General features: G+C 33.8%; 2 protein-coding genes and 1 pseudogene across 3 annotated transcripts; all 3 read right to left on the reverse strand.

Moving 5' to 3' along the window:
* Positions 1–962: 962 nt before the first annotated feature.
* Positions 963–4,677, reverse strand: LOC105455079 (uncharacterized protein C4orf29). Of its 2 annotated transcripts, none has more exons than XM_011698130.1 (9): positions 4,295–4,677; positions 3,724–3,808; positions 3,456–3,638; positions 3,235–3,347; positions 2,971–3,109; positions 2,699–2,896; positions 2,323–2,614; positions 1,783–2,068; positions 963–1,685 (listed from the first exon to the last, which is right to left on the reverse strand). In XM_011698130.1, exons 1-9 carry the CDS (start codon positions 4,384–4,386, stop codon positions 1,625–1,627), a joined length of 1,449 nt encoding a protein of 482 aa, XP_011696432.1. In that variant the 5' UTR covers positions 4,387–4,677; the 3' UTR covers positions 963–1,624. The 2 variants fall into 2 exon arrangements, with proteins under 2 accessions (XP_011696432.1, XP_011696434.1); XM_011698132.1 differs by lacking the exon at positions 4,295–4,677 and adding an exon at positions 4,112–4,216.
* Positions 4,678–5,800: 1,123 nt separating this feature from the next.
* LOC105455080 lies at positions 5,801–8,109 on the reverse strand. Its single transcript, XM_011698133.1, has 4 exons — positions 7,534–8,109; positions 6,469–6,915; positions 6,073–6,339; positions 5,801–5,990 (listed from the first exon to the last, which is right to left on the reverse strand). Exons 1-4 carry the CDS (start codon positions 8,007–8,009, stop codon positions 5,828–5,830), a joined length of 1,353 nt encoding a protein of 450 aa, XP_011696435.1. The 5' UTR covers positions 8,010–8,109; the 3' UTR covers positions 5,801–5,827.
* Positions 8,110–8,880: 771 nt separating this feature from the next.
* Positions 8,881–16,233, reverse strand: part of LOC105455083 — a 24,368-nt pseudogene continuing 17,015 nt past the window's right edge.

Genomic DNA, 16,233 nt, shown 5'->3' on the forward strand with positions numbered 1-16,233 from the left:
ACGTGTGCTCTTCCGATTTGATATTATAGCATTATAAGTATTCATACTTATTTATAAAGCATTTATATAACAAAAATCGTGATCTTAATAATGTATTATTCAAATAAATCGCAAATTTATGTTAAAAGTCGATAACATCGACACTCTGCAATTACCTCCGGACTGGCACGAAAATTTTCCCAGGGCTTACGGTCTTTAATAATATCTCATCGGTGATAAAATTCACTTAAAAAAAAGCAACCTCATTGCTCACGAGTGTACGTCCATACGTATCTCACCACGTGCAGAAAAACTGACCGAGGGCTGGTCAATCGAACTCTCGCTTTTCCGGAAAAAACGAAAATTGACTACGATTTCAAAAATTTTCTCGAGCGTGAGAAAAACTGGACGAATATTCGGATATTCTGTAAATCATTTGTATAACACAGAATTGGGTAAATGAAATACCTGAATTTAATTTTTCACTCTGATTATTTCAATCATCTAAAGAATATTTTTACTACACATATATATACGTGTAATTTATTATTGCATAAACAATTATATTACATAACGTACAAAATATATCAAGTATATTGTACTCTTTTGACAATCATTTATCAACTATACAATATACATATGTATATAGTACTATTTGAGTATCAGTGATTAACAAACAGTGAGTAACAAAAATGTCATTAAAAATGTGTATAAATTTTATAAACTTGTATATATATTTACATGTGTGTGTACAGAATGTCCAATTTTAATTCGAACGGACAAAATTAGGTTAGATTAGAGATTTGAAGGAAATTCATCATAAAATGATTAAAGTTTAATTGTACTTTGTCTAGCACCCTCAAGATTATGTAAGTGATTTTTCTTAAAACAAAACCATACAAATTTTCATTTAATAAATAATTAATTTTCCATGATATTTTGTATAAAAATATTCACAAAAAATATAGTTTATAAAATATTTAAAATTTTGATATACTGCCTATAAAATATTTATTTTTATAAGGATGACATTAGCTTTATATTTATATGTACAAAACATCACGGAATATTACTTAAGTATATCAAGTATATTACAAAAATTTATATTGTTTCACTTTAACAAATAACAGCTATTAGTGTGATCTTGAAGATGTATCATTCAAGCTCAAGTTAAAATCGCTATTTTTTGTCTTCCTGAAACCAAGCAATTTTTGTTTGAGACGTTTTTTTTCCTTTCCACTTAGTTTACGTGTTTATAATTTAATTCTTTTGAATTAAAACGGAATATCCTGTACATGTGCGTCAAACCTTCACATCTATTGTGTCACATGTATTATTGTTTTATTGTAGGAACATTTTTTTTATTGGCAACTAGCTCGTACTATATGCGCTAATGATAAACATCAATTATTATACTCGATTAAATTGACTGGACAATTGTACTCTTTTGTAGCAGACAATTACCAAGATTTTAAAATAGATCACACGTGCGCACACAGAGATCCTCCTTAAGCGTAGAAAAATATAGTCGATCACAAACTCGGAAAATATTCCGTCTATCAAATTTAATCTAATCAAGACTAATCAAATTTAAGACAATCCCTAAATAATGTACGAAATATTTGTAGTCAAATTTGCCGGGAGATCAACTGACCTCTGTAGGATACTTCTTCAAAGATCGTTTGATACATTCCGCTATTGTGGATCTGAAATGGAACACACGTGCCGATAAAATTTTTCCGTATTAAATAAAAAAAAGGGCAAACAGAAAAATAAATTTTTATATAATAAATTTTGCAATACCTGAAGACTTTCTGATGAAGAAGGTACGCGCTGACATGTCCAGCGTCGATGTAACGAATCTCAGCTCCCGGCCATATCGTTTCCAGGCTCATGCAATGATCTCGCGGTACGTAAGCGTCGTTCTTGGCGCAGACGGCAATGATCAATTCAGTGTCAACGGGCACTTCAAAGTTCTTCAGGTGTGTGCACTCGTCCATTATGCCGCGCATAAATTGCAGCGCCTCGTGCTCGCGCCATTTGTTGTCTGAAAACAGCGGATGCTTCGGCACTGGCAACAAGCAAACGCCTGTCACAGGAAAAACAACGATTCATAAAACCACATGTTTACATGCTGCTCAGGATTGCCAAACGCAAGGTTTATAAACACGTAACAAACATCTGAATAAACATTTAAACTGTTTTTATTTCATTACGAAAACAAGTATGAATCAAAGATGTTTATATTTGACGTATGTATTTTTGTATTCCTCTTTCAAACTACGTGAAATTAATGAATTGAATGCAGGATATGCGAGTTAACTACACGCGATTGATACGTACCTTTGAGAGCATTGGGATCCTTCGATTTGAATCTGTTGGAAATCAGATTCAGGGGGAATATTTTGGCCGCCGCCTTCTCTTCTGCAATTTGATATTGCAACTGACTGCCGTTATTTTTGGGTACGGTGGAAACGTTATTGCTAGGATTATCGACAGAATTTGTACTAATTGCAGTATCACCCGCAGTATTATTGTCTTCGTTGCTTTCTGTAGACTCGTCTCTCAATTTATCTACCCTCTTCATGCTCGCAGGAAAGTGCTTTGCAAAATGTTGGCCAGCTAAAAAGGCATCCTGAAAGCATGTCCAATGAAGGGAAAGTAAAGAGATAAAACTGAGACAAAATTATTAACAAAATTACAAAAATCATACACTTACGTCGTGATCGATAATCTTCACCATTTTTGCGAGATCATTTTGATATACTTCGTCCGAAAAGTATTGCGTTTCCAATAGTGCCCAATTTATCGATGCGCTCATTACCCCTTCCGTAAATACGGGCGAAGCAGTTGACCACGACAGACAAGGTACTAGTGAGATTGGCTTCGGCCAGTTGGTGGCCGCTAAGGATGCCATCTGAAAAGAACGAGGAATTACTTAGATGCGCATAATACGACGAGCTTAACTTTATTACGGCACAAAAAACCAACATGTCCACCCATCGACAATCCAGTGAGAGCCAACGGACCAAACCCATGGTGTTCGCACCAGTTTAACAAAACAATCGATTCCATTATCAGGCAGCCTCCCATAATGAAAATGTCGCACACATTGTGTAAACTGGACCGTCTGAAAAAAAAGAAACGCAGCGAGGGAAAAAGAATGTAGTAGGGGAAAAACAAATCTGTAAGATCTTAGTCGATTACGTAACTTTGTACGTTACTTTTTACAAACCTTTCAATTAGAGTTCTTACTTTTGATCATCTGGCTTTCTCAGCCCATAAAATGGATTCTCCAACAGTATCGACGCAATTCCAGATTCCTTGAGTAGCGGTTTAGCGATAAGATTTCTACGTCGCCAAAAAAACTAGTTAATAAGTAAAATATATAAATATCTTGGAAAAAATAGAATTGTATCATATAAGTACTATGAGAGGCAATTAATGGCAATAGAAAAGGATAAGACACTACATACGTGATCGCCCGTTCCCGCAAGATGCAAACAAATTGGCTTTGTCTTATGAGAGCTCCATTTGGGTGGTAAGACCATCTGAAAGTAAGCCATCTTGGCCTTATCTGGCATTATCCCTGGAAGATGCTTCTCAAATGGCGATTCGAATCGACCCTCGATTATATGACAGTCCGACCAGACTTCATCCTATGGACGAAAAACACATATATCATTTTTTTTTTTTTCTTACAACCAGATAGAATCTGCGTTATTCGAAAGAATTGCGAAATACTTTTGTTATCTCTATCGGGTAGTCAAAAGGTATCATGTTGTAGCACGCTTCCCGATTTGCGATAACTTTCCTGAATTCAAAAATTCTGAAACAAAATGATTCAAATTATTCAAAATGCTAGATGCTGCTTAGATATTATTTGTGTTTAGAGATACTAGTTTAGATATTAAGTGCAGTATCAACATCATAAATGTCCCACAGAATTGACAGAAAAATTGTTACTACAAAATATGATTTCATGAAGTGAGAAATCATGAAGAGAATAAGTATCTACACATCTTTTACACGTGTTCATATCGCGTTAAAAAAAAAAAAAGATAAAAGGCGATGAAATGTCTGTAATTCTCAGACGTGACGCTTCCACATCTGTTAATCTTTCAAAACACACACGAAATATCTTAATAGTGCTGAGTCAGGCTGCACTCCGCCCAAGTATCTGTCATCGTTTCGAGGCGAGAGGCACTTTAGATATGAATCTCACACGGAGATAACGATGGAAGGAGCGATCCGGAGTGAAGTATTCAACAAGTGACATCGGGCTGTTAGGTTAGATCAGGTTAGCCACACTCACCTTCGCAGATTCTGCGGATTGCCCCAGCCCTTCGTGAAGAACTTCGTGAGCAGGATGCTCCGGTAGACCGCGTCCAGGCGACTCGGCGGCATCGCGGCGACGAGGCGGGTACTCGGTCCCTGTACGTTATTTACTCGTATCGCGCCGTCGTCGTCGTCGTCGTGCGAACCCCGGTATTTTCGCGCATCTCACGCGAATAAGAGCCGAACGGTCCCGCGTCTGTGTATCATCGTCCTCGTATCCCGGAGCTGTTTCGCGGTCGCGAAAAAAAACACAAATAGACGTGGAGTGTCGCTCTCACTCGACGCGGGATCATTGACGTGCCGACATCTCGCCGCCGTCAGCTGTGTGCCGTGCCGCTGCTGCGCGCGTAAAATGCGTAAGTAGATATCGCGCGCGGGGTGACCAATCGAAGAGCGAGTGGTCGATCGAACGATAAGCGCAATCGTATTCGCATTCCAGTCCAGCGGCGCGAACGACGCTCGGACGATGAACGAATGCCGCCTCGCCACGTGTCTTCGCGTCTAAGTATGAATTTATTTAGTCCCTCGGTTACGAAGGCCGACTTCGATCGAGGCTGCGATTGACTTAATCGACGGAATTAATTCGACTGACGAAATCACTTGTGGCTCATTTCTACTAGTTTCTACCTAAATAAACTTTAATCTTTAATTTCCTCTTTATTTTTTTCGGAATTCCTAATTTAGAACGAGATAAAGATAAGGAGTAAGTTAAACTGGGATTGTAAGTTCTACATTGATGGAAATGGACGAGAATCACTTACAGCGATAAATTTCTAATCGATTCTAATTTTTAACTAATTCTAATTATTTCTTAATCTCATTTCTTTTTTCCTATGTTATTTCCTATGATATTTCTTTATTCCGATGTTAAACATCGGTAAGAGACGATTAATTCTGTCCGTGCTAACAAAATAGATATTACTTGATAAGTTAATTAGTTAGTGTTTGATCTGACTTTTACGCGCGGAAAGAGACATAAATGCATGTTTCGCTTCCGTGAATTAATTATAGATACCTATAATGACTGATTGGCGCGTATCGTGTTCGATGCGCAAAATTGATTATTTTAAACGACGATCTACATTACAGATAGAAAATGCATAGAAAAACGTGTATTTGGAAATAATTTAATAATAATCATATGTGTACACTCCCGTAATAAATTTATTAGCTCGAATCTTTTGATTTACACGATACAAGATGTACAATATATTTTCGTTAAAATGTGTAACATAGATCTGTTAATAGATCTATGTTACTCGTACATTATTTGAATAGATCTATTACTTGTGGCACCAATATGAAAATTATAATATAAAAAGATTACAGATTATTTTTCAATATTTGATTTTTAATGCATTTTATTTATCTTCCGCGCACGCATGCACACACACACACATACACACACACACACACACACGCGCGCGCGCATAAGTTTCATTAATGTTTTCAATATAATCTCACGAAAAAAATGGCTTAAGAATTAAAAGAAAATTTCATTACTTTATTATTAAAATGTGATAGAAAAATCCTGCGTTTCCTTCTTAGACAGCACGTGAATTTGCATTTCTTTTTCCGGGCTGCAATTCACCATTTTATTCAGTGAATTCAGTACCACTTTGTTAAAAAGTAATCTTAGGCTTGACAGCTTCAAAGCGTAACGCAGCACAAATCTGGAATAACATAATTAAGTACATCACTGTACAATTGAACTGGTTTTCATGTTAAACAACCCGTGTCGCAAAAGTTACTTACTTCCAAATCTTATAAGCGATCCAGTCTGCATAGCTGAGAGACGCGTGCAAACGCGGCATGCTTATGTCAAATAAATCTGTAACGAGTAATACCGCGGACTTGTAAGACATGTACATCATGGGAAAGTAATTGAACGGTTCGACGACGCATCTGGTCATGTGTTCCCACTCGGGTGTCACTTCCTTCAAATTAGGTATCATCCAATATTGATAGAAATCCCGCAAGCGTTGCTTTATTTCCTCAAGGCTGCCACGGCAGAAGTTATATCTGACAAGTAGCGTATAACGAGGCTTCAATTAATGATGCAACATTTTCTGGAATACGTCAGCGACACATATATCTTACTTTGCGTCGCATCCAAAAGAAATGCTTCAACGCGATACATCATATACGTACTCGTCTTCCATTCCGAGGTAATACCCGTAACATCTCCAGATGTGACAGAAAGCCTCGAAATCCTCATCCGTTGCATCGTGCACTCCAAATTCTTGCGGATAAAGTAAAATGAAGCCTACGAAGCAGCATTGAATCATTGCCATCTCGGCGTTGTTTATGTACTTCCTCTTGAATGGCAGATCGACGAACGACTTGTAAGGACGTTGCCCGATCTTCTCGAACGGACATGCCTCGGCGAAATCTTTCAGCAGCAATTCGCGATCCGGGCACCATGGATTCTCGAATTTGCACGCGTCGTCGACTTCGTGATTATTAAGCCGCGACAGTTTGGCTCTCATCACCTTGTGCATTTTACGTACAACTTGCATGTCCTTGAACGCAGGCGTTCCCTTGGTCCAAGGATCTCCGGTGAACCAGTTCATCATCCGGCACATGGTCGATAAATACCTTCGAAATTATTTTTAATTTAATGGAAATTAAATAGTTGTACATCAATTCCGTAAGTGCAATGATATTTAATCTTATTTGTAAAACGATGAATTAACGTAATAATATAACTTATCCAGAGCTGATTGTAGTTAATGCGGGACTGAATCTTGGAGTTCAAAGAAAAATAATCACAATAAAGATAAAAACATATTCTTTAATATTAATAATAATAATTTTCTATATGTTACAAACTCAAACTATCTTTATACTATAAAATTAAGAAATGGATTTTTTTCTTCAAAATGAAAATAAAATAAACATAAAACCTTTGAAAAATAATAATTTTAAAAATACACTTTTCTCGCTTTTGCAGAAGTAAAGTCGTCAATTGCATTAGAAAAATCAGTCTCGTGTGATATCTCTCTTTCTATTGACATCATCGCTAGTCTCACCAGTCTTTCCTATTAATTTAATTATATTAATTTATTAAGGAACTCCGCCGTGCGGAGCTGATGGCAAAATGCGAGACCGCGTGCGATGTACGCCGCTCGCACGTACTTAAAATCGGCCTTGGACTTATCATGTCTTATCATACGGCAACACTTGCAACAAATCTGTACTTGCAGTCTGACATACCTTTTGAACGCTAAATATGGCGTATGAGTACGGTCACTCAGGATAATCGGACTCAGATTACCATCGAAGGTGTAAGCAGGTAAAAGCGACAATATTATGGTCATGGTAATTCCGGTGAAATTATCCTGCACGAATTTTTGCCCTCTGCGGTACTTGTTCATATCCAACCATTCGGGTTTCTCCACCGGAGATCGACCGCAATCTTCTTGACAAAAGAAAGCCGGAATAAAGTTCAGCAAGGACTCTGGCACGTTCGGGTAGAATTTGGAGAGATTGTCATTTATCCAGGCATATCTCCGGCACACCGTCCACTCGTCGAAGTCACTCGGGAATAAGCTTCGGTCGAACGTATTCCGGAACAGATTCACGTAATCATGTTCATCTGAATTTCCGTTTGCTCGTACTTTCGCTGTGCTGTTCAACGTGCCCTCGCAATTTTCGGCATTTTTCCCGAGTGTGTTGTTGGTGCCCGTCATCTTGACGAGGTGAGAATCCTCGACGCGCAACGAGAAGTGACTTTAACACGAGAAGTTACGGCGCACGACTGTTGCGAGATAAGAAGTTACAATGCAACTCACCTATACACTTTCATATCAGTGACGCGTAATAAAAAGTATGACCTAGTACTATCTCATTTATTTCTTCTTCGAAAACACATATTAAGAGATAATTTTTTAAATCGCTTTTGCTATCGTGTATTGCGGGTTTACAATTTATTCAGTTAAAAGTCTATATGTCTGAAATAATGTTTTTGCTCAAACTTCCCATGTCAGAATCGATTTTTTATATTGTTTTTTTATTATCAAAAAAAGCGACTTGGTTTACCGTCCAATTATATTTCAGTTAATATGTAACTTTATTACTTATTAGCGAATGTCATTAGCTATTCTATCATATCTTTTCTAACATATTGCTAAATTTTACTTTGCTATCTTATTTATGTTTATAAAAAACGAATAATTCCTATGTATCTTTAAACTTAAAAGAAAAAATTTTAATCTTTTATGAGAACTTGAAATTCGAATGTTCTATTTGAATTATTCGATACATTTTTTTATTTTGAAAATTCTGCGCACTTTTCTTCATTACGAATGACTTAATTATGCAGATCTCGATGGCATTATATAACAAATTATTCATAGATCAAACACGATGAACACGCATTTTTGATATTGCGTATTGCTTCTTTCAAAACACGTATTCTTAAAGCTATATAAATATATAAAACTAATTGTATATAAATATATTTTTCTTCTCTCTTTATTTTTATAACATTTTATTTTATTGTTATATTTTTTTTAATTATATTTTATTATCTTCGTACTTTTTTATGATTTTGAAATGCAGAAAGATATTTATAATATAAGTTAACAATATTATCTAATATTGTTCCATTCCGTTAATATATATTATTCTAGTAACACTTATTAATGGTCTACTAATACTAATGTTTTATAATTTTTATATAGTAATATCCAATAATATATTCCAAGTCTGTATGGATCGATAGTATTTGGTGCTATCAATTCTCATCTACAAGCTTCTGAGATCTCCTCTTGAATTCCTTATGCTTTTCGGGTCCAGCTTCTTCGAGTGCCTTATGCAACATATTATTCAAATACTCTCTAACGAATCGTAACTTACAGGCATAGCGCAATATAAAACTGAAATTATCGAAAGAAATAATTATCAATATTATTGCTATAACGGTTGTAAACGTAAATAAGATGAGCAATAAAATATGACAAAAAATTTTATATTTTATCTTTAATAGATCTTCATAAATTTCTCTAAATGATAAAAACTTCTTTATGTCAAACCAATTGATTACACGAAATTGATTATGAAAGACTTGATCTTTACTCATTTCCAAGAAATAATTTGGACCATAAAAAGTTTTGTCAATAATGTAATCAGTTTCGCGACTTCTGACAGTTATAAGAGAATTCTCGCGCATTATATTTGTTTGTACTTATTTGGCTTGCGATATACTCACCGTAGAAATATAAGAAGTAACAGTTCAGAATAAGTGAGCGTACTTCGTATACGTGGCATATCGATGTTCAATAAATTGGTGACGAACAGTAGTAATACCCTGAAAGGGAAAATATTACCGTAGTAACTTGAACCTTTCACAAAGCATCTCAACATATGTTCCCATTCAGGCGTTACTTTTGGCAAGTTGGGCTTCATAAAAAATTCGACGAAGTCGCGCGACCTTTGCTTAATCTCCTTTAGACTGCCGCGGCAGAAATTATATCTGGGACATTTATTTTTGTCAAATACAAAAATTCTAATGACACATATAGATGACAATTGACAAGTAAGGAAAATGCTCAAGCGTTGAAAAGTTTATCATACGAGTATATACCTATCCAGCCATATGAAATTAAGACGGAAGAGACAGATCGGAAGCAAAAATATGCATTGGATAAAATTAGATTAACGTGAATAAATTTATGATTAAATATGTCATAAATTTATCAAAAGAAAACGTTTTAAAAGATAGAGAATCAAAAAGCTGTCATTGATCAAACTTATCATATGTCACAGTCTTATTAATTTATTATTTTATCATTATCGAAGATGTTATTATTTAATGAGTGATAAGTGAATTTATACAGCGCACCGATACGTACCGGTCCTCCATGCCAAGAAGATATCCCAGACCTCTCCATGTGTGGCAAAAGGCTGCCAAATCTTCATCGTTAGCATAAATGCCGAGCTTGTGAGGGTACAACACAATTAACCCGATGAAAGCGAATTGCGTGGCTGCCATATCAGCTTGATTCAATCCTTTGAATTTGATTATTTGATCGATATTTATCTCATTTTCCAGTTAAAGCTGGACAGGCAGAAAAGTCTTCTAAAATTGTTTCTCTGTCCAGACACCATGGATTTCGAATTTTACTAGCCATATCTATCTCCTCATTGTCGCGCTCGCAGAGTTTCATTCGCACCGCATGGTGCATTCTACGCACAACTTGCACGTCGTTGTAGGCTCGCGTGCCTACGGTCCACGGATCGTACGTCATCCAATTTACTACACAGCGACCCGTAGACAAGTACCTTCAATGATGATCAGAAAAGAATATAGTAAATCGAATCTAATTCAATTCTATTGCTTTATAGGTATATCACCGAAATTAAAAAATAATGTTACTATACAAATATTCAAAAATATTTATTTCGCTTAATTTTACTAATTGTAATTAAGATTTATAAATTCTAATAAGATTTTGCAATTAATCATTCCCGATAATTAATTTGTCATTAATTTTGCATGGAATGTATTCAATATATAACATATGTATAATTTAAATCAAATCAATTAAAAATTGAATAAACATGGCAAAAAAATTAATTGTACAAGAAAACCTAACAATAAGTCGAATATTATTTGAATATTAACTTGAACTCCATATATCATTAAAATATTTGAAATTTAAATTTTAAAGGCAATCTTTTATTACTATTACTATACTAATATTGCGTTCACAGAGCACTACTGTATATGTATACTAAATTTTTGTTGTTTATTTTATAAGGATAGGATTTTAAAACGCGATAATATTTGATTTAAAAGCAAGCAAAATAATACTTGCAAACATATAATCTCTTCTATGTTATTTTTTCGATGTCAGTTGACGTAATTCTCAAGATCTGTCAATGCACATACATGCGGTTTTTTTCTCAAGACAAACTGTATATTTATGAGAGTCATTTATTTGAATAACATTATAAATCATTATAAATGTAAAGTTACAAACAACTTGGCGTCCGCAAGGGGGGGGGGGCAAGGAGGAGCACTTGCCCCTCTCCCTATCTGAAATCAAACAAATGTAAGGAAAATTCAGAATTTGCTCTCTTATTTTTACAAATAATAAATATGTTTGTCAAATGTGAGAGAACTAAAATACAACACAGGTACACAACGTTTGGACATTTGCTAATCACGTTAGTTTGTATTAAAAATTTGAATCATGTCCCCCTCTAGAAAAAATCCTGCGGACGCCCTTGGTTACAAATATCATATTGACTCTCCAGATTCATTTATTAAACTGTTCCACATTTAAAGACTAGTTTTATTGTTAGTTCTTAAGTAACGCGCTTACAAATCAATTATATAATCTAAGATATTTTATCGAAATCGTCATGTACCTCTTGAATGCTAAATACGGCGTGTGAGATTGTCGGCTAAAGATTAACGGTTTAAGACCATTCGTGGAAGAGAATATCACGAAAAGTGATAACGAGTTAGCTATGAAATTTGAGAAGACATAGTCTCGCGCGAATTTTTGACCTCTCTGGAATTTTTCCATGTCCAACCAGAGCGGCTTGTCCGTCGAATTTCGACCGCAATCTCCCCGATGTATTGCAGCCGGAAGCAAGAAAGATACGGAGTCTGGTATATTTGGGATATATATTTTTACGTTATTCATTCCATATTTATATTTTTCTTCGTTCGTCCATTTGTCAGAATCCTTCGGGTACGTAGCATTCGGATCGACAATATCTTTCGCACACTTCACAACATGTTCGATGAATTCAGCGGCGCTTCTTGCCTCTGCAAATTCATAACGTTCGTTTACATTCTTTACGTATTCATCGATATCGTCGTTTTGATTTTTTGCACTTGATATGGTTTCTTTCACAATATTCTGGATATCCTGTTCTACGCGATCTGAATTGTCATCATTCATAATTTTCGTTTGTGTCTGCTCTACCCATCGAATGTAGTCACCTGTCACTTCCATTTTTTACTTTTTTTTATTAGCAATTTTAATTTAATTGCTTTGAACAAACTACCCTGTGTAATGTAAAACAACATTAATATGATAAGGCTTGCAAAAGAAATTAGGAAAATACACTCTCGCAGTTGCAGCTTAATTATTTTGTATTTGAAAAAAGAGATTGTATGTGGCCGCGTCAGTAAACAAAGGCAAATTGATAAGCTTGTCAGGTATCGAATTATGATATTCCATAATTATCCCCATTTATGAGAACTACGAACCGGTATTTTTCCCAGACAGTACACAGAGTTTAAAATGAATTCATTCGTATATTCAGTCACATGTCATCAAATTTATTTTTAAGTGCAAAAATATTAATTTCAGAACTTTTAGAAAAAGAATTCTTTTTCAAAATGAACTTAGAATGGATGAGATCTTTTTGAATTTTCTGTGCTGTTTGAATTGCCTATTTACTTGCGCGCGTATACAATCTCAAAAATACGTGCCTTTACGCGCGTATAAGTATATAATATTCGGTATTTAACACAATACAGAAAAGAAATTAAATGACGTGTTTGTGACTACAGATTTTGTATGTAGAGAATTGTATAAATGATTCATAAACGCATATATCAATATTTTAGGATACAAATGTATATTTTAAATATAATAAATAAGAAAAACATGTTACACGAATGCTATATTGTCTAAGAAGAAAACGAACTTAAGCGTTCCTTTTCTTTAATTTTGGCTGTTGTAAAGCAAAATAAAAAACATTTTTTATAAGTTTTAGATTATTTTTACATATAATGATAGTGATGTATTTATTAAAATAGTAAAACAATTCAACTAAAGAGAGAGAGAGAGAGAGAGAGAGAGAGAGACAGAGAATCGAATATTAGAACATTAAGAACATTAATTCGATAGTAAATAAATCAATTAAAATAATATAATTATTAAAACAATAAGACATTATGATCATGTTTGACGTAATAAAAATCGATTTTAACAATTCCATGGCAAAATTGTATATTATTTTTAACTACATTAAAATCGCAAAGCAATATAAAAATAAAAATATATTGTTAGTAAGTACTAATTAATTGAATGATATTAAAGAAATTTTTAAGTTACCTGTATCTTCTTATTGATTACAGATAACGAATTACAGATAAATAATAGAACGAACAGAATATTATTAAAACGAACTCTTGCACTGAACTTGCAAACGCAATCTGACTGTTTAGCAATGTCTAGTCATGTAATGACGATACTTTTTTTGCTTCACACATTGCTGAATCACGAAGTGTACTTATTTTAAACAATTATTTATCTTTTTCAAAAAATTTTGCTAAAAACTTCGAACTGACATGCGACATTTCTCTAGTTCAAATTTTCTTACTATTTTAATAAATGTCGATCACTATTACTGTACATATATAAAAATGATTAATATTTTTTATTTTTACGAAGAATTATTAAATAAAAGGATAAGTTGTTATCGAATAATGACTAGGTAAAATTGTTATGAATGATATATAACGTAGAGGTACGTTACGTACATGTATGAATCATTATAGCAACATTTTTCAAAAATTTTGTAGGGATCAGTTATTAATTTTTGAACGGTAATATTTAAAGTTTAAGTCCGGATGCGCGGCGTATTATCTTGGAGGCCCACGTATCTAAATGGCTAACGAGTTGTTGTTGTTCTTTTTCTAAAAATAGCTATTTTTGTCGAAAGGCCATAACTTTTTGAAATTTTAAATCTGGTTTTATTTAAGATTTTGGCTGTGAAAAATCTCGATGCATCGCTCTCATCTTTCATGCTCATCTTTTGATGCTCGTTAGTCAGTGCTGTAACTAGCTATCTTTTCGCGAACTCGAAATTTTGCGCTACCCTCTTCTCTCTCTCTCTCTCTCTCTCTCTCTCTCTCTCTCTCTATTTCTCTCGGGGAGTCGCGATTGCGCCTCCCCTGACGATTGCACCCGGTGCGACGACACCACTCTAGTTTCTAGTTACGGCACTATCATTGATGTTATCGAGTAACGAGAAAATAGCTTATATAATTTTCTGATACAATAGGATATAATAGAACCGATGTAATAGATAGGCGCATGCGAGTTGTTATTTATGTATGGGATACGCTCGTTCAACAGAACGTGGAAAATCAAGTTCTAAATTAGACATTTCTCTATTTCTTGATCATATTTGTTGGGAAAGAAACGTCGCGTCGAACAGAAATTCAACAAGAGAAGAAAAGAAACATATTTTTCAATATTTCCACGTTGGGGAAGATATTATTTGCACATCGTGTGATTTAACACGAAGTAAGACTGTTAATTAAAGTCGAAATAAAATGGCAAGCATTATCGATATTATATTTTAATTTTTTTGCGTATGATTGTGCAGTTTGCTTTAAAACATTATTTTTTAACATTTACGTTTATAATCATTTGCTATTCGTGAATAAATCAAATTTTCTTGACAATATCAGTAGCATATCGTGAACATCCACTATTCAGTTATGAAGGAACACCTGCTTAAAGGGGGGAGGGGGGGACATTCACGCAAAAATCAACTACCAGTAGTCTTTCAGACAAAAATTTGGAAGTGTGTACTTTAACGCTATTTCCAACGTTGAATTAAATGGTGTACAAATAAATTATTTGAAAAATTTTTTTTCACCATTTTGAAAAAAAAATGTTTTTTAATAATTGAATCGAAAAATCCATACTCTTGTTTATTGGATATCCCTCACGTAGCATGTAGGCAAAAAACATCAGTTAAATAATTAAATTTTTGTCATAGTTATAAGTTTTTTTTCAAAAAATAAAGTCTTATTTTTTTCAATGTGGTTATATTTAACACGAAATACATGTTATTTGTAACAAAAGATAGCTTCAAAATAAATACAAGAAAATTCGGAATATATAACAAATATTGAGTGATTGTAAGTATTTTACTTTTAATATAAATTTTTTTCAAAAACTTCCCTTACTATATATTAAACTTTTCTCTTGATGTAAAATCTGTTTTCTTTGCAACTGTGCAGCTCGTATTATTTTTCTAGCATGTTTGAACTTTGTTCTCTCTTAATATCTAAGCATCGTTTTTTTCCCGCTTTTGTCCAAGTGCGCTGATAACGCACTTATTATCATTCAAAGCAGGATAAAAACGGATGCTTAGATTGCTATCTTATTTAAGTTTATAAAAAACGAATAATTCATATGTATATCTAAACTAAAAGAAAAAATTTAATCTTTCATGAGAACTTGAAATTGAAATGTTCTGTTTGAATTATTAGATAAATTGTTTTATTTTGAAAATTCTGCGCTCTTCTCTTCATTACAAATCACTTAATTATGCAGATCTCGATGGCATTATATAACAAATTATTCATAGATCAAACATGTTAAAGATGAACACGCATTTTTGATATTGCATATTGCTTCTTTCAGAACACATATTCCTAATGCTATATAAATATATAAAACTAATTGTATATAGATATATTTTCCTTCTCTCTTTCTCTTTCTCCTTCCTCTTGTATTTTTATAACATTTTATTTTATTGTTATATTTTATTTTTATTATATTTTATTATCTTCTACTTTTTTATGATTTTAAAATGCAGAAAGATGTTTATAATATAAATTAACAATATTATCTAATATTGTCCCAGTCCGGTTAATATATATTATTCTATTAACGCTTATTAATGCTCACTAATGTTTTATATCCAGTAATATCTAATAACGTATTGCAAGTCTGTGTGGATCGATAGTATCACTCAGGGAAATGTTTCGCTGTTCCAGCTAGAACTCTAAATATTACACTTAAATTATACCGCTGTTTTTTGTATCTGCTAAAAAATTTTCTGTCATACGTAGAATTTATAGCAGCAATATTCTAAGAATATATAAGAAAATATATAGGTCTCGTAATCAAATATGATTGGAGTCTG

This window comes from Wasmannia auropunctata, unplaced genomic scaffold (assembly GCF_000956235.1).
Source record: "Wasmannia auropunctata unplaced genomic scaffold, wasmannia.A_1.0 LD335949.1, whole genome shotgun sequence".
Lineage (NCBI taxonomy): Eukaryota > Metazoa > Arthropoda > Insecta > Hymenoptera > Formicidae > Wasmannia > Wasmannia auropunctata.

Excerpts from the sequence above, each read along its gene's own strand:
- LOC105455079 (XM_011698130.1), bottom strand. The coding sequence starts at position 4,386 with ATGCCGCCGAGTCGCCTGGACGCGGTCTACCGGAGCATCCTGCTCACG. Across the intron at positions 3,809-4,294 it reads AATCCGCAGAATCTGCGAAG|AATTTTTGAATTCAGGAAAG; the intron begins GTGAGTGTGGCT and ends ATTTTGTTTCAG. Across the intron at positions 3,110-3,234 it reads AGAAAGCCAGATGATCAAAA|ACGGTCCAGTTTACACAATG; the intron begins GTAAGAACTCTA and ends CTTTTTTTTCAG.
- LOC105455080 (XM_011698133.1), bottom strand. The coding sequence starts at position 8,009 with ATGACGGGCACCAACAACACACTCGGGAAAAATGCCGAAAATTGCGAG. Across the intron at positions 6,916-7,533 it reads CCATATTTAGCGTTCAAAAG|GTATTTATCGACCATGTGCC; the intron begins GTATGTCAGACT and ends ATAATTTCGAAG. Across the intron at positions 6,340-6,468 it reads TACCTCGGAATGGAAGACGA|ATATAACTTCTGCCGTGGCA; the intron begins GTACGTATATGA and ends GCTACTTGTCAG.